Source organism: Lynx canadensis, chromosome B4 (genome assembly GCF_007474595.2).
Source record: "Lynx canadensis isolate LIC74 chromosome B4, mLynCan4.pri.v2, whole genome shotgun sequence".
Taxonomy (NCBI): domain Eukaryota; kingdom Metazoa; phylum Chordata; class Mammalia; order Carnivora; family Felidae; genus Lynx; species Lynx canadensis.
Window position 1 is genome coordinate 90,795,348 of NC_044309.1, and position 21,082 is coordinate 90,816,429.

Sequence of the window (21,082 nt, forward strand, 5' to 3'; positions counted from 1 at the left end):
CCAAGTTGCGTCCCCCAAAATTTGTATCTCCCTTAGTCTACCTGAGCTGCCATAACAAAATACTAGAGACTGGGTAGTTATAAACAACAGAAATTTATTTTTCACAGTCTGGAGGCTGGGAAGTCCCAGATCAAGGTGCTGGCAGATTAAGTATCTAGTTAAAGGCCCTCTCCCTGGTTCATTGATTGTGTCTTTTCACTGCTACCTCATGTGACAGAAAGGGTGAGGAATCTCTGTGGGATCACTTTTGTAAGAGTACTAATCCCCTTCATGAAAGCACCATTCTCATGACCTAAGCATGTCCCAGAAGCCCTACCTCCTCATATCATCACACTGGGCATTACGTTTCAAACTGTGAATGGAGGGTGGGGAGGGCACAAACATTCTATTTTACTACAAGGTACTCACCCCTAGTACCTCAGAATGGGACCACATTTGGAGACAGGGTCTTTAAAGAGGTATTAAGGTAAAATGAGGTCAGTAGGGTGGGCCCTAATCCAATATTAACTGTGTCCTTGTAAGAAGAAGAAATTTGGACACAGACAAGTACAGAGAGAGAAAACTATGTAAAAACACAAGGAGACGATGACCATCTACCAGCCAAGAGAGAGACCGCAGAAGAAACCAATCCATGATCTCAGACTTCTAGCTTCCAGAACTGGGAGAAAATTATTTTCTTTTTAAGCCACCCAGTCTGCGGTACTTTGTTACGGCACCCTAGCAAACTAGTACAGTGAAGGAATCTGCCAGAGTTTGCTTGGCCACTGGTACACTGCTGTAATTTTTAAGTGAAACCTGTACTTAATGTCAAATTTTATGTCAAAAATCTGACTTTCAAGAAGACATCTAACTTTTAGTATACTTTGTAAATGAAATGTCATTAACACTTTAATTTTAATATAATGTGGAATAATTCTGCAGAATTTATCTTTTTTGCTTTTTCCTTTCTAAGTAAGATTAAAATTTCCTAGTAAAAGGAAACTTACACTTTATAATGGTGAGGACACAAGTACTTTAAAATCAAAATCAATTCTAATGTTAATTAAGGAAAAATTTAGATAAAGTCACTAGAAGATCAATTGATAGTCTTATCTACTCAAGAAATTATTTTTGAATTGCAGATAAACAATCTCTATATGGCAAATTTAGGATTGAAAAAACTGAAAAAGAGAATTTTGGTATCTCTTTCCTGAGATTCTAAATCAAGAATTTAGAAATGAGATATCATAAAGAATAGTTAAGATTTATATTACTAGAATATAATCTAGTAATTATATATTTATCATATATATGCATATAATTATAATTACTATTATAATTACTACTATATAACAGTAATACAGAGATTGCTATTATACTATAGTATAATACTATACTATAATATTCTATATATATTATACTATACTATAGTATAAAATTATACTATATTATAGCAATGGCTCAGAAGTACATAGCATATACATAAAGTCACAAAAGTATTTACTAGTTAATTATATCCCAAACTTTATTACTTAATGAATCAGTTTCCAAACACTGCTCTCAATCACTTTTTATTAACTGCTTCCAAAAACCGCAACAAATGCAGGAATAGATTGATGACATCCAAGTAGAGGCTGATGGCAGCTAATACATACTCTTCAGGTGACAGCCTATGCATCAGGGAGTGTGTGTCATAGATGATGAATCCGCAGAAAAGGAGGGCTCCCACAGCAGCCAAGACCAACTCCACTGTTTCGTTATAGAAAAATAACTACAGGCAAGATATTAATAAGTTTGTATTTAAGAACGATATTAAGAATACTTGAGTTACTTGCTCTGAAGTTACACATGGTATGTACATATTTAATAATGCTTTACAACTTTAAATACAAATGTTAAACATAGAAAAAGTCCAGGCAAGTCCATCATCATCTCTGTTGGATGAAAGGATGAATGGATGAATCAATCGATGGATATCCTCCCTTCTATTAAATTACCCACCTGACTTTGAACAGTAGCATTCCAAATATAAATCATTTAAAAGTAGATTTCTTTTTCAGAATTATACGTGTCATTTGGAGGTGAGCAATTACAAGTGAGGGCCTCTTTCTATGTAATTTAACTGATATGTTCATCTTTCTTTCAATCCATAATACTGATTAACATAAGACCCTAGTTTTTTAAAAGGTAATTTTTAAGTCATTCTACATACAAGTGTTCCAAAAAATTATAACCAAGTATCCTATCACAGGAGTACCTCTTATAGCTTTTCAAGATTATTTATATTGACATGGCCAGAAGTAAATTTCAAGTTAGCATTTTAAAACAACTTACCTTCAAGATTCCAGACAAGCACAAAATCCACAAAACAGCAAACAGTCTATAAAAACAAAATATTAGTGATTTAGAATATTGTCCCCTACCAAAAAACTATGTAAATTGATGCAACATTTTCTGAAAAAAAAATACATCCATCCTGACATTTGCCAAAGAATAAGTGAACTATAAGAGTTCATAAACAGGGGCACCTGAGTGGCTCAGTTGGTTAAGCGTCCAACTCTTGATTTCAGCTCAGATCACGATCTCACAGTTTGTGCGATCGAGCCCCTCGTTGGGTTCGGCACTAACAGCACAGATTCTGCTTGGGATTCTGTCTCTCTCTCCCCCCCAACTTGTGCCCTCATGCACTCTCTCTCTCCCAAAATAAATAAACTTAAAAAAGAGTTCATAAACATACAATGAATACTGTAGAATACTCAGAAATTGAAATACCAGCTATCAATTCAACATTTGTTTTTATGGTGAACAAAACTAGATTAAAGTACCATTCTTAAAGTTTTCAATTGGAACACCAAAAAAACACTGATATAAGCAGAAATATCATTAGAAGCATTTTAAGCCAGAAATCGATAAAACTTTTAGAACAATGAACAAATGAAACGTAACTATTTTTAAACCAAATAACAGTGTCAAATTAGTCTGTGAATATGCATATCTATTAAAGTTCCCAATGTACTATTTTATTCTAATGTATTATAGAACTTACTTTATGCACATAAATTTACCACTGCTATAATTTCATGAGTTACCACTCATACATATTATATATGATGTATAATGAGGTATTATAAAGTATAAACATACGACACAGGACATCTAAGCAGTCAGTCCTTTGTTATCAAATATGCGATGTGAATACACATCTGCTGCTTTAGGTCACAAGGAAGTACTGGGGTCAAATGTACCCTTCCTCCTTAAGTAAAAAACACACAAAACATGAAATAACAGTTTTCAGTCCCTGAACAGCAAACAGCATGGCACAGTAGTTCCTGAGATAAGGGAAACAGAAGAGGTAAGCTCTATAAGTGACCCAGCTGGAAAAGAGTTTCCGGACCACAGTGTAGGGACAAGAACCCATAGGAAGCCCTCTGGTCTCCCTGAATTGAGGAGGTGAGAATTCAGAAGTCAGAGAGGCCCACATGGATAGAATTCACAGAGCCAAGTTCCAGAAAGGAGAGAGCTGTACAGAGAGCTAGTTGGCTCTGGTGATATGCAGAGAGTCCCCTGTAAGTCTTTAGCTGAGCACAGATCAATGCATACTCATGAGGAAGTGACAAAGGCTGGGGAAAGAGAAGCAGGCAGAACAATCCTCAGAGCCCAAACGGGAATAGGAATAAGTTCGCCCTAATCAAAGTGGAAAGACCTCCTAAGACGTGGGGTTTGAATAATTCTTAGAAAGATACTGTCTCAACAGTGGGACCAAATTAGCCCTAACCTAAACACTGTTCTGGACCCACCTAACAGTGCTTAAAAACAAGCATCAAAAGGTTCAGGCAGTTTCCAAGGAACTTAACAGCTTAAGAGAAGAATAAAACCAAAGATATTTAAAGGAAAGAAAAAAATCAGCGCCCAACAATATAAAATTTACAATGACAAGCATCTAATAAAAAATTAAAAGGCATGCAAAAGAACCAGGAAATATGACCTATAACAATGAGAAAAATCAATCAATATAAATAAATTTAGAAATGACACAACGATAGAATTAGTAAATGACATTAAAAAATATATTCCATATGTTCAAGGAGTTAGAGGAAAGCATCACCATGAGAAGACAAGGGGAAGATATATATTTTTAAGACACAAACTAAACTGAATTTCCATAAATGAAAAATATGTCAAAAGAAAAATATTCTGGTTGGAATTAACAGCAGATTAGACACTAAAGAACACATTACCAAATTAAAAGTAGCAACAGAAATGAACCAAAATGAATCACAGAGAGAAAACCGAGGAGAAAAAATAAATAAATAAACCGAGTATCCATGAACTGCTGGACAACATCAAGAAGCCTAACGTATATGCTGAAGTCTCAACAGAGAAGGCAAAATCTAAAAATGTTTCAAGTAACAGTTCCTGAAAATGTTCCAAACATGATGAAAATTTTAAACTGACAATCCAAGCAGAAGAAACATGAGAAAACCACACCAAGGAGTATCATAATCAAATTACTGAAAATGTTAACCAAATTACTGAAAATTACTGAGAAAACATTAAAGGTAGATGGAGGATAAAAGACATTATGTACAGAGGAACAAAGATAAGAAAGACAGAAGACTTCTTGTCAAGAGCTACCTGAACCAGAATACTATGGAATGATATCTTATAAAATATGGAAAACAGGAAAAAAAAAAATCACCCAAACCTAGAATCCTACACTCCATAAAAATAACATTTAAAAGCAAAGGCGAAAAAATATTTTTTCAGACATGCAAAAGTTGAGATCAAGAGACCAGCACTGTTAGAAATATTAAAAAGAAAGCCCGCAGGCAGAAGGAAAATATAAGATGGAAATTTGGATCCACACAAAGAAATGAAGAACAGAAATGACAAATATGTGGGTGAACATAAAAGATTTCATGTATTTTTAAGTCTCCTTAAAGGATAATTTAATGTTTTGAACAAAGATAATAATATTTTACGAGGTGTGTAACATATGTGGAATTAAAAGTTACAGTAACAATAGCACAAAGGCAGGGGAGAGGACATGTAAGTTTGCTATACAGGAAATGGTATATGACTTAGAGGTAGATGAGGATGATTTAAAGATGTGTACTGTAGGGGGCTCTGACTGGCTCAGATGGTAAAGCATGAGACTCTTGATCTCGGGGTTGTGAGTTCAAACCCCACGTTGGGTGTAGAGATTACTTAAATAAATTTTAAAAATGTGGAGTAAGAAGAAAACAAACAAATAAATAAACAGTAAAACCTAGAGCAACCCCTACTTAAAAGAGCTATAGCTAATAACTAATAAAAGAGATAAACAACCCGAAGGAAGGAAAAGAGGGAAAAAGGTACAAAGAACAGACAGGACAAACAGCAAGAAAACAAATGCTGAGACAGTGGACTTAAATTCAATCAGATCAATAATCACATTAAATGTTAGTAGTCTACTCCAATTAATAGCAGAGATGGTCATATTGGATTTAGGAAAAAAAAAAAAAAAGCAAGAGCCAACCATATGCTGCCTGTAAGAAAACTATTTTAACTATAAAGCCACAAATCAACTAACAATTAAAGGATGGAAAATGGTTTACCATGCTAACATAATTAAAAGAAAGCTGAGGTATGGGGCGCCTGGGTGGTTCAGTTGGTTAAGCATCCGACTTCGGCTCAGGTCATGATCTTGCGTTTCATGAGTTCAAGCCCCGCATCAGGCTCTGTGCTGACAGCTCAGAGCCTAGAGCCTGTTTCAGATTTTGTGTCTCCCCCTCTCTCTGCCCCTCCCCTGCTTGTGCTCTCTGTCTCTCAAAAAATGAATAAATGTTAAAAAAAAAAAAAAAGAAAGAAAGAAAGAAAGCAAGCAAGCAAGCAAGCAAGCAAGCTGAGGTAAGTGTATTGATAAAGTACTTTAGGGCACAAATATTACCAGAGATAACTACTACAGAGTAATAAAAGGATCATCAAGAGGACATAACAATCCTAAATGTTTATGCAACTAAAAACAGAACTTCAAAGTAACAGGCAGCAAAACTTACAGATATGATGAGAGAATCATACACTAATCCATACTTGTAGTTGGAGATTTCACTACTACTTTGACATTGATAGAATGAGCACACAGAAAAGACTGGTTAAGCACACAGAACACTTAAACAACACTATATCAATGAGCCTGACTTAACTGACATTCATCAAACACTGATCCAACAGCAACAAAACATACATTCTCTTTTAGTGCACAAAGAACATTTACTAAGTATTGTAAGATGACTCTCAATAAATACCTAAGGACTGAAATCATGCAGAATATGTTATTTAACAACAAAATAAAATCAGAAATTAAGTATATAATAGTATCATAACCCAGTGTGGTGAATTGAGGGCATGGTGAGATTCCAGCTCTCAATTCCCTTGCTGGAATAGGCACAAAATTTCTACTGAGACATCTGGAAGACCGAAGTCAGAAGGACGTATCATAACAACACATAGTATAGATCCTTCAGGACTGAAATGGACTCAGAACTTGCTTTTCCACACTTAAACCTTAGGAAAACTCCAAAGCTTCTGCACCAAGGAGTATGGGGAAAGTGGCATTAAGAAAGCATCTGAGGTTTTACTCTACTCACAAGCTAATAATGAGGTAGTCTGGCACAGTTTCATGGATGCCCGTAGAAAACATGAGACCCCTAGGTCTGATACAAAGGAGTTTATTACAGCAATAGCAGTTGTTAAAGAACAAGCACAGTAGATTGGTGTTGTCAGAGCAGAGAAATAAGAGAGCTAGTAGAAGGCTGAAGAAAGAAAGTGCGACACTGGCATTTAAGATTTCTTCAGTGGAACAATCCCTAGTGACCACAAAGTCCGCGGTGTAGCCATGGCAGGGAGATGAAAAGTTGCTGAAGAAGAGGACCAGACACACTGAGAAGCTAAGGTGATAGATGGGCCTAACATGTGGTGCAATGCTAGAATCTTTAAACAATGAGGAAAGCTTGGGGTGCCTGACTGGCTCATAGTACAGCATGCGACTCTTGATCTCGGGGTTGTGAGTCCGAGCCCAACGCTGGGTGCGGCGATAACTTAAAATAACAAAAAATAAAAAGAACGAGGAAGGCCTGAACAAAGGGAATCAGTGGCAATAATGAGGATGATTAGGAAGTATAGAGCCGAACAACATACACCTTAGAGCAATGGATTTCTAGCACACTAAAGAAATAACGAAAGTAGCACTAGGGGACTGAAGCAGTTGGCAATACTAACCCCCTACCCAAACTACATAGGGTGTGTGCGAATGAGCAGCTAGAGAACAATGTTCTCAAGGAGGAATCAAGTTTCAACTGAAATAAGAATAATATATTATGAAGAGGCTGAAACATAAAGTAAGATTATTTACCAGAACTGGATTTCTAGAGACTATACTAGAACGGATGGGAGACAGGGAGCACATGGAGACTGGCATGAGAAGAAGCAGAGAGCAAATCTTTCACCGTATGTACCACATGAGTATGTATCCACACCACAGCACTAAAAGCAGGAAATGGAAAAAATATTGCCTGTAAATCAAACTCCATTCTAATACAATGATTTAAGCATCTTGCACAATTGTCAGTGTTGGATGACTAGTTGTATCTTATCCCAACAGAGATTTCTGGTAACCTGGATTTCCAGGGGGAAAGAAGGGGATGAAAGAATGTTTTGCCACAGTACACTTTTGTAAATTTTTAATGTTGTAACAGGAAAAAGGACAGACGATGCTTGGGTGATGATATGCCAACAGGAAGCCATTATGAGCTTAGAAAAGAATATATGCATTCTTACCAGGTGAGGGCAACACTGTACCATTATCCTACATAAAAAGTATCATTCCATATATTTATTAGTTTGAAGAAAGATACAGGTTAATCTAGGTAGGTCAAAAAGGCTTTAAAGTTCATGCAGGTATCACCAACACCTGGGTTTCTCCCACAAAGAAGAGAGTGGATGGTCTTGGTAACAATGATGTTAAGACAAAGGCCTGAATAATTTAGTAAGTTCCATAGCATTCATAGAGCATACAAGCCTAGCCTCTCTAGAAAACTGGGTTTGTTTGTTTTTTGTTTTTGTTTTTTGTTTGTTTGTTTCTTGACATTCCCGTTCCTTTCAATATAGAGCGGAAGCAAATGACTCAAAGCCACTTTCCATCTCCCTGTATGTTCTGGGAGTAGAGCCCGGCCTTAATACTCAGAGAGATGACCTCTCATCACCCTCCATTTTAGAAGGCAGTATCCAAAGCTAACAATATAGCACTTATCTTAGGACAACCTATAATGTTAAGGATATTTATCTATCATAGTCATGAACATATAACTTACCCTGCTCCAAATTTGCTGAAATCTCTCTTAGATTGCAGAGTATATGCGGTCAAACCAAGAAATACGGCAGTAGTCAGTATAAATGCTTGCAGAATAATATATATATCATAGAAAGAAACTGTAAAATTAAAAAATACTGATTAAAAATGCACTTAAACATACTCAATTTTAAACAGCGTTTTCCCCTGGCATTTAGCAGAAATGCTGTATTTTCTTCGGTACTACTTGCCAATAAAAATAGAAGACTCTTTATCCAGCCTTGGAAGGTAAAACCACACCCACACTGCAATAAACAGGCTCCAAAATACTCATTCATACAAAATAAAGGGGTCACATCATTATGAAGTTAAAGAGACGACTGGAGAGATATGACACAGCCAGGTGGTTCAGGATTTGGGGGATACAGTGGGATGACTCCCACCATCTCTGTCCCAGCTGAGTTTTATGACGATCTGTGGTGACTGTCCTTTATTGACTTAAGTATCAGTAGGGATGAATGGGGTCCTGTGGCTGACTGGGAATCACCGGGCAGTAGCAGCAATTCTAGCAATCACCTGCTTCATTGCATAACCCAGTCCATCAGCCCAAATCAAAAAAACTAGGCAAGAAAAAACGCTGGCACTGTCTGGGATTGTCTGCCATTCATCAACCCTGTAGACAATAGGAACCAGCCACTAACTGTGTTATATCCATACCTGCATCATCTTGGAATACAGAAATGGGGGTTTCCTGAATATATACCAAATTCCCTTCTGAAATTTCAGAATGAACATCTGAATTGACCATGGCTATTGTAATTATAATACATTTTAACAAAATGCTAAATTGTAACCTCTTTAAAGGAGGTTAAGTACTTTCAACCAAAACCATTTAAGTAATTTTTAATTTTTCAGGGATTAATTTCTATTCTTAAATACTACATATAGAATTTCTCTATTTCTGGGGTGCCTGGGTGGCTCAGTTGGTTAAGTGTCCAACTTCGGCTCGGGTCATGATCTCACGGTCTATGAGTTCGAGCCCCGCATCAGGCTCTGTGCTGACAGCTCAGGGCCTGGTGCCTGCTTCAGATTCTGTGTCTCCCTCTCTCTCTGCCCCCCCGCTCATGCTCTGTCTCCCTCTGTCTCAAAAATAAATAAACGTTAAAAATAAATTAAAAAAAAAAAGAATTTCTCTATTTCTATTGTTATAGGATCAGGAAGGTAAATGCAGAGAAGGAAAAACATGAAGTTATCTTGTCAGCAATTTTAGAATGAGATTAGGTGGAAAGGATATTATAATTAAGGAGGAAAATAGAGTTCTCAGATTATCCCATCTGTGTATGTCCACCCCTATTCCAATAACCCTGAAATAGGAAATCTTTCTCCTCCTATATCCATTACACATGGTGGGAGCCAGGGAAGACAGAGATGGACTTGATAATAACATGGATAGTAACATTAATAATAATGTTAATAATAATAAATAATTGGGGCGCCTAGGTGGCTCAGTTAACTGTCCAAGTCTTGATTTTGGCTTAGGTCATATCTCACAGTCAGGAGACTCAGCCCCGCCTCGGGCTCTGTGCTAAACAGGGAGCCTGCTTAAGGTCCTGTCTCCTCTCCCTCCCTCCACCCCACCCCTGCTCACTCATGTGTATGTGTATGCACGCTCTCTCTCTCTCAAAATATAAAAAATTTAAAAATAATTTAGAAAAAGGAAAGGTTCTACCAAAAATAAATATTAAGTAAATGTTAATACTTCCTTTCTATGTTGAGAAATTTCAATCCTATTTATTTTAGTAGTTATTATTATTGACTTATATTGATTCCTTTATAAAAGAAAGAAGTGAATTACCAAACAATATGTAGATTCAATAAAACTGGCTTAGGTTAAAAGCAACAATGACAAAATAGGAAAAGACAAATATGTTACACATAATGATTAACAATTAACTATTATTGTAATAGTTAATTCTAACTTTTTTGGTACCCTAGGTTAATCATTTTGAGACTATCCGAATTTTTATTAATATTAAGTCATGGGGACGCCTGGGTGGCTCAGTCGTTTGGACGCCCGACTTCGGCTCCGGTCATGATCTCACAGTTCATGGGTTCGAGTCCCACATTGGGCTCTGTGCTGACAGCTCAGAGCCTGGAGCCTGCTTCGGATTCTGTCTCCCTCTCTCTCTGCCCCTCCCCTGCTTGTGCTCTGTCTCTCTCAAAAATAAATAAACATTAAAAAAAAATTTTTAAAAAAACAGTGAGTCATGAAAATTTTTACTTGAGGCATTACATATGATACATCAAATAATTATGACAATTCATTTCTTTTCTTTTTTTTTTAAACAGACACTTCTTTCAAATACATATTTAACACCAAATATAAAACAGAATTACCAAGTTTCTTATAGTGCCATTCAATAAAATATGATGTAATAATGAAGCACAGTTCAGTGTAGCAGCTTGAGAGGCTCAGCTCATGTGATGAAAATGTATGGCTCAAAATATATTTTATCAGTTCCTCCAAGGCCCCTTTAAATCGGGAAAACATTAGCTGTCTCGTTTTTTATAAATGGATAAACACACATGAATACTGTTCTCCATTCTGCTGTTTTCTTAACTCTTTTCCACTTCCTCTAAGCTTAGTTGAACTACATAAAGTATAAACATTTAATTTTGCTTATATTTTAGGAATTCTTCATCCTATGCTATATATTTGAAATATGACATTTCATGAAGTTAAGCTTTAGTCCCAAACACCTTTTTACACAAAAGATTTATCCACATTAAAAAGTTAATGTAACATAAGAGAAGCAGAATTACGGCTTACCAACAAAGGCCACAGTCAGAGCTTCGAATAGTGTCTGAAAAAAGAAACTAAAATTACACAGATGCACATAAAATTTACACTAAATCATGTACATATTCTAATTACTAAGAGTTCAATGTGATTCCATGTTTATGATCTCATTTTAGCTTCAGAGCAGCCTTTGAATTACACGGGACATTTGGTAAGCCCACCATAATGAAAATGAGACCTCAAGGGCACCTGGCTGGCTCAGCTGGAAGAACACATGACTCATGATGTTGGGGTCGTGAATTCGAGCCCCACACTGGGGAGATTACTTAAATAAATAAAGCTTTACAAAAAAGTAAAAAGAAAATGAGACCTCAAAGTATTGAGTAGGAGTATTTAGATTCTAATAGTGATCTTTAAACCCTAACTAGAGTTTTCGTATCTGTAACAGGAACAGAACAGTACGGGAAATTCCATTTTTCATACTCTCTGTAAGTAAAAAGAAATTACAAATGATATGCCCATCCATAAAAACTTCTAGTGGCACACACACCTTGGAAGAATAAAATATTTAGGTAGCACTTTGGTGTGGCAGTCCTGAAACCGTCTCCCAGTATTCTCTCCTTCTTCCCTAGTAACAGAATTTTTACCTGGACACATAGCTGTTCAGGTTAAACATTACATTTCTCAGGTTCCCCTGCAGCTAGATCTGGTCATAGGACTTTATTGTAGCTAATAGAATGTGGGTGGAGAGGTGTACAACTACTAAAAAAAAGGGGGCTTGCTCTTCCCTTTATCTTCTCATTTAAAAAAAAAATTTTTTTTAATGTTTATTCACTTTTGAGAGAGACAGCATGAGCGGGGAAGGGGCAGAGAGAGAGGGAGACACAGAATCTGAAGTGGGCTCCAGGCTCGGAGCTGTCAGCACAGAGCCCAACGCAGGGCTCGAACTCACGAACTGTGAGAACTGAGCCACCCAGGCGCCCCTCTCATTTTTTTTTTTTTTTTAAATAACTGGATGGAATGTGGATATTGGTGGTGAGCTAACTTATGCCACACAATTAAGTACTTAAGGAGTACTTGAACTTCAGCAAGTGTCTGCACCCCTGACAACTTCACTAAACAGTCATGCAGATTTTTACATGAAAGAGAGGTAAGCCATCTTGCTTCCCCCATGTCACATGCAGCTGAACTCATATCCTAATACAAGATTTAGGGACATTGAGTCTTAATCCTCCAGCTTCTCTTTCTCCTTATCTACATGCCTTTGTTTCGTCTGACATGCTTACTCTAGTTAGATTTTACCAACTATCTGATTAGACCGGATCACAAAGCCAAGCCAGAAGTAACAAGCAGTGGCTGTATACTCATAGTCCTGGGAAAAGCCCTCCCAGTAATTCTCCCCATCTGAAATCAAGAAATCTAACAGAACTAGAGCAAAAATGGCATTAGAAATGGGCACACACGTGGAGGCAATGAAGCCACCGCCCCATTTTGTCATAATACTGTTGGCAGCGTCAGGGAAGTGGTAGCAAAAGATGATAGAAAGATTTTTTTTTTTTCTGGGCAAATACGATCGTACCACTTTCCTGATACTTGTAACATGACTTGAGGTAAGAAATCCTACCCCCTACTCAAGTATCCAAAGGAAACGGGACAGGATGAACAGGAGAAAAGATAAGACTAGGAAAACATACCACCACCCCAAAATAATGCCCTCTTTTAAGTATGTGAACACACACACACACACACACACACACACACACACACACACACCCTTCTAAAACAAGATAAGATCCACCTCCTTGCTTACTTTGGTAGAGCAGGACAAAGTAACCTCGTATCAGAGGTCTCTGAATAATCTGAAATGTATTTTACATGCTTCCTTAGTTGTTCACCCATTTTTAGCTATGGGTATAGGAATAAGTGATCACCTTGCCCACAAGCATTTGGCTAATGCTTTTCTAGTAGGTTCTCTCTCTGCTGAACAAAAGTCAGTCCATACCAGAGAGAAATCAACCAGTCTTTTTGAAAGGAGGCTGGCTTTATATACAGGTGAAGAGGAACTCCATATGACAGTTTCTTTTTATGACCTTCTCTCTCTCCTAGGACAAAGATGACTGGGGCAGGAATTGGTATCTAACCCTAGGACTACCAACCCGTGTATTGGTTAACAACCTACAATGTGACCTGTGCCAATAATAAGCAGTGCCAATCATATTCTTTCTCACTTGGGAATCTAAACTTAGAGAAAGAAGTTATGGCAGCAGGAGCTAAAGCTAAAGGTTAACAAACCATATGAGGGCCCACAATGCACCATATAAAAACTAAAGATAGCAGGGGCGCCTGGGTGGCTCAGTTGGTTAAGCGTCTGACTCTTGATCTCAGCTCAGGTCATGATCTCAGTGTGTGAGTTAGAGCCCCTCATCAGGCTCCGTGCTTACGGTGCAGCTGACAGTGCAGAGCCTGCTTGAGATGCTCTCTTTCTTCTCTCTCTCTCTGCCCTTACCCCACTTGCTCTCTCTCTTAAAAATAAATAAATAAACTTAAAAAAAAAATAACTAAAGACAGCAAAGAGGAAAACTATGTGTAAGGACAACTGTAAGGTAGAAAAGAGATGTTACAGAAGGGGGAAGAGACTCCCAATTCTTGCTTCGAATTCCCTACAATAGCATCATTCCTGGAAGCTTCCTCTAGTGTTCCTTGTCTAATTCTTAAGGCCCCTTCTTGGGGGCTTCCCAAGCTCTTATAAACTTCACATTACTTGAGATAACTTGGGTTAGGGTTCTGATACCTGGCAAACAAAAGAACCTAAGATTTAAATGAATAACCTGTCCTATAATTGAAATTTCTAAAGTCATGAGCTTTTGTTTCATCATATTAACATAAACTTGTTACCAAATTCACAAACTTTCTTTAGTTTAAAGCATTTTAATCTGGTAAATAGCATTTTCACTCTTATTTGACGATAAAATTAGCATTAGTTTGAAATGTTTTGAAGTAAATTTTTAGGTTAGAACCCAAAGTCATATTGGATATGAGAACAAGAAAAATAATTTAAAAGATATATAACTTGAGCCTTACAACTCATTCTGGTCATGTTATAGGATTGGGTTTTAATAGGTAGTAGTTTGGGTTTTAATTTTCACAAACATCTAAACAAACATGACCTAAAGTTAAGTTCCCCAATTAATTAATTAATTAATTAATTATTTAGCAAGAGAGAGCACAAGCAGGGGAGGGGCAAAGAGAATGTGAGAGAAAGAGAATCCCAAGCGAGCTCCATGAGCCCAATGCTGGGCTTGAACTCGTGAATCCATGAGATCATGACCTGAGCTGAAATCCAGAGTCAGACACTTAACTGACTAAGCCACCCAGGCTCCCCTCCACAATGATGATTTTAAAACAAATTAGTAGAGCACATCAACTGAGCAAAATGGTGCTTTAAAAGAACAGAGTACTAAGATAAAAATAACACTGAGGGGGTGTCTGAGTGGCTCAGTCGGTTGAGTGTCTGATTTTGGTTCAGGTCATGATCTCACAGTTCATGCGTTTGAGCCCCACGTGTGGGGCTCTGTGCTGACAGCTTGGAGCCTGGAGCCTGCTTTGGATTCTGTGTCTCTTCCTCTGCCCTTCCCCAACTCACGCTTGCTCTTTTTCCTTCTCTCTCTCTCAAAAATAAACACTGGAAAGAAATTAAAAAATAAGTAACACTGAGGAGTTAATCATAAAGATTTGAATTTAAGGTCTATGAAATTAAGGCTATAATTTTTTTTCTCAAGGAAATCACAGAATATTAGGGATACAAAGTATCACAGGGATAATCTACTCTAACATTTTCATTTTACATACGAGCTAACTAGGTACAGAAAGGCTAAACACCCTGCCAAATGTCACATAACCAGATGGTGGCAAAGCCAAGTCATGAGAGTCCAATTCATTATTCTTTTCCACTATGTCATAATATCGATAGAAAAAAAAAAAAAAAACTTTGAAACTGACAAAGGTTAATTTTAAAAGACTAGAAAGTTACAAGTAATTTCCTAAGATATTTGAATTTATTAAAAACTCATTACTTTTGTTTTGCTACTATTTATTACATATGTACTTGCACTCAATGAAATAAAGAAAGTTAAAACACAAGAATAAAACGTTAAAGTAACAGATACTGCCAAAATACTCACAAATCCAAAAAGCAGGTACAGGTTAAGGGGATGCTTATGTCTGTTTACAGTCAATGCTAAAATCAAACCCAAAGATCCAAGGGCAAACACCAAAATTAAGGCAGGACTAAAAGACATAAAATTAAAAGCATTTTTAAGCTTAAGAACAGTATAAATAGTATTAACCAATAGAATAAAATCTGTCTGTTGTATTTGTGTGTATTTGTGGTGTGGAAGGAACCACACCAAACTGTCAAAAGAAACTATTTTTCCATTCACGGAATTTGAGGAGTGTGAGCTGGGGAAGGGCAGCAGGACAAAGAAAAGAGCCCATAATAAATGGGGAGTACTTTTCCTTTTTACTTCAGGAACTTTTAGCATATTTGAATATTTTTGCAATTAGCATACTGCTTTTTAAAACTGACATAAAGAATAGCTATTAAATAACAAACAAATTTTATATACATCTACTATGTAGCTATCACTTAAATCAAAGGACTTTACCTCAAATAGCAAACTAATTTTTTTGTAGGGGAAGTGATGATAGAAATTGTCTACTTCCAAGAAAATATTCATTCTTTCTTTTTCCTTTCTTAATGTTTGATTTATTTTAGAGAGAGACACAGTGTATGAGCAGGGGAGGGGCAAAGAGAGAGACACAGAATCCAAAGCAGGATGCGAGCTATCAGCGCAGAGTTTGGTGCGGGGCTCGAACTCATGAACGGTGAGATCATGACCTGAGCTGAAGTTGGACGCTTAACCAACTGAGCCACCCAGGTGCCCATATTTTTCCTTTAATATAAAAAAATCTATATAACTTTTAGCTATGGAAATAATTATTTTGGAGGTCAAATCTTAAACAAATTAGGGATGAACCACATGAAGCTCCTTTGGAAATTTCTCAGTGAAATTATCCTAGTCATGAGCCAACACCAAGATAAGTTAAACACACGGTTATTAGTGCTTATTCAAGCACTGTCTTAGGCTTTGAGGACTGGGCATAAGTATAGTAAAAGCAAAAAAATTAAAATTCAAAACTGCATACAGTAGGGATGCCTGGGTAGCTGGGTCGGTTAAGCGACCAACTCTTGATTTTGGTTTAGGTCAAGATCTCATGGTTCATTGGTTTGACCCCCGCATCAGGCTGTGCTGATGATAGTGTGGAGCCTACTTGGGATTCTCTCTCCCTCTCTCTTGCTGACCCTCCCCTGCTCATGCTCTCTCTCTTTCTCTCAAAATAAATAAATAAACTTTAAAAAACCTGCATATAGGGGCGCCTGGGTGGCGCAGTCGGTTAAGCGTCCGACTTCAGCCAGGTCACGATCTCGCGGTCCGGGAGTTCGAGCCCCGCGTCGGGCTCTGGGCTGATGGCTCAGAGCCTGGAGCCTGTTTCCGATTCTGTGTCTCCCTCTCTCTCTGCCCCTCCCCCGTTCATGCTCTGTCTCTCTCTGTCCCAAAAATAAATAAAAACGTTGAAAAAAAAAATTTAAAAAACAAAACAAAACAAAAAAAAACCTGCATATAGTAAAAATTCTTAATTTCATCAGAAGATGAAAATTTAACCCTACAAAACTGTCAGCTAAAAAGTTCAGAGGTAAGTACCATGTTGCAGAACCTTTTCTTTATCAAAACTAGTCTTACTCGTAAGAGTTAATAATGAACCTTTTTTACATTCTAACCTCAGAAGTTAATAGAGGAAAAAGCGAACTTTGCTTATAATATGCCCTTTTGATCATAAGCAGCAGCAGAAAATGACTCAAAATCATCTTATCACCTTACCTCTCATGTACAAATGTCCGTATAGACTCAAAGTATAAAAAAAAAGAAGATGTCACTGTAGTTAAGAAAACTTGCAGAGAAAGGATGCTGTAGACTTTTCTTAGAAAGCCTGAAAAAGAAAATAATTACACATGACAGTATTCTTAAGCATTTATCACAGAACAGCAGGAACAAATATGTTCTTAGAAACATTAAATTTTTATATATAATCTGTAAATCTTAATGCAAATAATGTAGCCTGTAACTTAAACTAAAAACAAAAACACTTCCAAAGAAATCACAAATTGTAAATGATAACTATCCCTCAAGAAGCATGAGTCTAAAAAAAATTAATAGGCCAGAATAAAAATGTTTTCAACCATGGGTGGCCTGGCTGGTTCAGTAGGTAGAGTATGTGACTCTTGATCTCAGAGTTTTTTTTTTAAGTTCGATCCCCATGTTGGGCATAGAGCTTACGAAAGAAAAGAAAAGAAAAGAAAAGAAAAGAAAAGAGAAAAGAAAAGAAAAGAAAAGAAAAGAAAAGAAAAGAAAAGAAAAGAAAAGAAAAGAAAGGAAGAAAGAAAGGAAGAAAGAAAACAAAAGAAAAGAAAACAAAAGAAAAGAAAAGAAAATGTTTTCATCAAAAGGAAAAGAAAGTATAAAACACTGTTTGTACACAGCAGCATAAACAAAGCAAAAGATTACAAACAGAACATTTCCAAACAACAAATCTATCTTGAAACTGAAAAGCTAGAATAGAAAGCATATGGTTAGATACAAATTTTAAAAAGAAATCTTGATTTCCAAGCCATGCACCACTCTTCCCTTCCTCACTATGCTTTACCCACGCTAGCCACCTTTCTGTTCCCCAAGCATGCCAACTCCTTCCTATGTCTGGGCCTTTGCCCTTGCTATTTCCGCTGCCTGGAATGCCTTTATCCTTCTTTAGATGGAATGGTGGTTTAAAACAGCCACAATTTTTTGACACTCCGTTCAAGAGATTCACTTCTAACAACAAAAATAAGGCAGAAGTGGGGCGCCTGGGTGGCTCAGCTGATTGAGCGTCCGACTTTGGCTCAGGTCACGATCTCGCGGTATGTGAGTTCGAGCCCCACGTCGGGCTCTGTGCTGACTGCTCAGAGCCTGGAGCCTGTTTCAGATTCTGTGTCTCCCTCTCTCTCTCTCTCTGACCCTCCCCCGTTCATGCTCTGTCTCTCTCTGTCTCAAAAATAAATAAACGTTAAAAAAAAAAATTAAAAAAAAAATAAGGCAGAAGTGACAACGTATGGTATGCCTAATGCTAAGTCATAAAAGGTAATTTTTTATACCTTAGTTAAAAAAAAAGTAATACAGCCACCCACTTGCTCTTTCTTAGAGGACTCACTCTAGGGCACTGTTGCTCAACCTTCCTTTTTTCATTATTGTGAACCTAAGGAGCCTTCTGGACATTACTTTCCTAATAGTCTGCCGATAAAATTTTAATGCCACATACATCTGTTTATGTACTACGGGTCTTTGGAAGGCTAAAATTATCGTAAAGTTTGAGATTTTTTTGCCCTCCACCTCAAGAACAAATTTCCGCCCCCTTGGAGGCAATATTGTCCCACTGAGAGTGAATGCTACAGGAGCCAGACCTTCCAATATATCTCTTCATCTGGCTGTTTACCTACATCTTTTGGTAAACTGGTAAAAGTGTCTCCTTGAGTTCTGTGAGCTGCTCTAGCAAATTAATCAAACCCAAGGAGGGAGTCATGGGAACCTTCAACTTACAGCCAAGTCTAACAAGTTAAGGGTAACCTGGGGACCTATTACTTACAATTGGCATCTGAAGTGGGGTGGGAGTATTCTTATGGGACTGAGCCCTTAACCTGGGGGATCTGTTACTATCTACTAGGAGACGGTGTCAGAATTGAGTTCAATTGTAGGACCCACAGTTGGCGTCATGGAGAATTGGTGTAGAAAAAAAATTTTAAAAACCACACTTTGGTGACCAGAAGTGTCAGAACTGAAATGTTCTGTGTGAGCAGTGAAGAGAAACACAGGAGGACGAACTGGGTTTTTTCCCTACTCAAGGGGGAAAAGCAAGTTTGTCACTAAAACACGTATGATCCAGCGATTCCACTTTGCGGTATGTACATAGAAGAACTCAAAGCAGGATCTCAAGGGGGTACTGTGCCACATGTTTATAACAGCATCATTCATAGCAGGTGGAAGCTACCCAAGCGTCTACCAACAGATAAAGGGATTAACAAAATGTAGTTTATTTGCACAATGGAAAATTATTCATCCTAAAAAAGTGCCGTCTGACACACGCTACAAAATGGATATACCGTGAACACCTGCTAACTGAAATAAACCAGTCACAAAAAGACACATACTTCATGATTCACTTATATGAGGTATCTAGAGTAGCCAAATTCATAAAACAGAAAGTAGAATGGTAGCTGCCAGGCTCTGGGGGAGGGGAAGATAGGGAGTTGCTTGATGGTATAGTTTCGGTGTTGCAAGATTAAAAGGTCATGGAGATTGGTTGCACAACAATGTGAATATACTTCACACTACTGAACTGAAAAATGGTGGAGATGGTACACTTTTAATGGGCTGTTTCACCACCATTAAAATCTTAATTTAAAAAAACTACGCTCATTGGCCAAAACCATCCCAAAATTCCATTCCAAGAATAAAGATGTTAGGGATCGAGATTCTTAATGCATCAGATCTTCATAATTCCTTTTGCGGAACAAATTCCAGCCACAGGGATAGCCTGAAAATCTGGGGCAACTTCTGTAATCAATTGGCTGAACTAGAGCGGGCAATGAATTCCACTTACATGAAGGTAAGCATTTTATTTTAAGCATTTTAAATTCAACATAATTTCTGCCCATTAAATACTGTATAATTCCTTAAAACGAAGATTGCATTTTGACTGACCTCTAAAGCTTCCATTTCCAGCAACTGCGTCAGCGAATCCTCAAACTTGGGTGGCGTTCCAGGTGTTGCAGAGACTCGTGAACAAGAGATATGGTCCCTGCCCTCACAGATCCTACCATCCAGTAAAGGAGGCAGACAAGTAAATAGAAACCTGAAACGCGATCACATCCCCTACACCAAAGACGTGCCGGCAAGTAACTGCATTCAGGCGGACGTCACCATGATCGCATAATAAACTTATTTTCACCTTAAAAAGTAACCTTTAGTTTCTTTTAATATAAAGACGCCAAATTAAGGCTGCTGAGGTTTTCATCTACCCTTTCTACGCGGAGGAGGGAAAGGATTAAAGTGGGACGGGCTGCTGTTCCGGTTCTCGGTCGCACAGCCAGGGGACCACCACACCTCCCTAGAGCCGCGCTCTCCCCGGGCGCCCTGGCGGAGCGGAAGCGACACTTCCTCCCAACTCCCGGGGGAGGGCGCTCTTCCCAGGAGCCCGGGGCCTGGGGGAGGCGAGCTGGAAGCAGGGCTTCCGCTCTGAACTCCTGGAGACCCGCGCTGGCCTGCCAGCCCTGCCCGGGAGGCGTTGTCCCCGGAGGCCGAAAGCCGCCCCCAGAGGCCGACGACAGCGCAGCAGCCCCACGCAGGGCGGCCCGAAGGGGCGGGGGGAGACGTACCCATTCGGATGTGCACACTGGCAGAGGCCACGCAGCTGCCATAGTTGAAGTCATCCTCGATCGAGGAGCAGGGGTACCGGGGGTCGGGGTCGGCCATGTCCGTAGCAGAACCCCAGCCACCCCGCCCAGCGAGGCCCAGTACTCGGGCTCAACGGCCTTCGACCCACTTCCGGGATGAAGCAATCCAGCCCCAACTAGCCGAGTCGCCGCGCCCATCGATGCGCAGCACAAGCTCATCGATGCGCTCACCTCAGCGCTTCAGTTCGGCTGGGGGAAAAGGAGGCTGCTTCAAGTTGGGGAAGAAGAGAAAACGAATGACGTTGTTCGCATCATCCGAAGTGAAACTTTTCTCAGAGTTTTCTCAACAAGGTGTTTCAGATCCTCTCGCCAGGAGAGTTGCTGAAAGCTATAGAACCGAGGCCCCATCCATCCATCCTTTCAACAAATCTCT

The 21,082-nt window shown here is 38.4% G+C and overlaps 1 protein-coding gene across 1 annotated transcript; it reads right to left on the reverse strand.

The window, feature by feature from the left end:
• Positions 1-1,486: 1,486 nt before the first annotated feature.
• On the reverse strand, positions 1,487-20,806 carry TMBIM4 (transmembrane BAX inhibitor motif containing 4). The gene is made up of 7 exons (XM_030323152.1): positions 20,632-20,806; positions 17,048-17,156; positions 15,290-15,395; positions 11,139-11,172; positions 8,331-8,448; positions 2,314-2,359; positions 1,487-1,750 (listed from the first exon to the last, which is right to left on the reverse strand). The coding sequence occupies exons 1-7, from the start codon at positions 20,726-20,728 to the stop codon at positions 1,544-1,546; spliced, it is 717 nt and encodes a 238-aa protein (XP_030179012.1). The 5' UTR covers positions 20,729-20,806; the 3' UTR covers positions 1,487-1,543.
• Between the last annotated feature and the right edge of the window lie 276 nt (positions 20,807-21,082).

Coding starts and splice junctions, on each gene's coding strand:
- TMBIM4 (XM_030323152.1), bottom strand. CDS start 20,728: ATGGCCGACCCCGACCCCCGGTACCCCTGCTCCTCGATCGAGGATGAC. Junction 8,449..11,138: donor TCTGACTGTGGCCTTTGTTG/GTAAGCCGTAAT, acceptor TTAATTTTACAG/TTTCTTTCTATGATATATAT. Junction 2,360..8,330: donor TTCAGCAAATTTGGAGCAGG/GTAAGTTATATG, acceptor TTGTTTTTATAG/ACTGTTTGCTGTTTTGTGGA.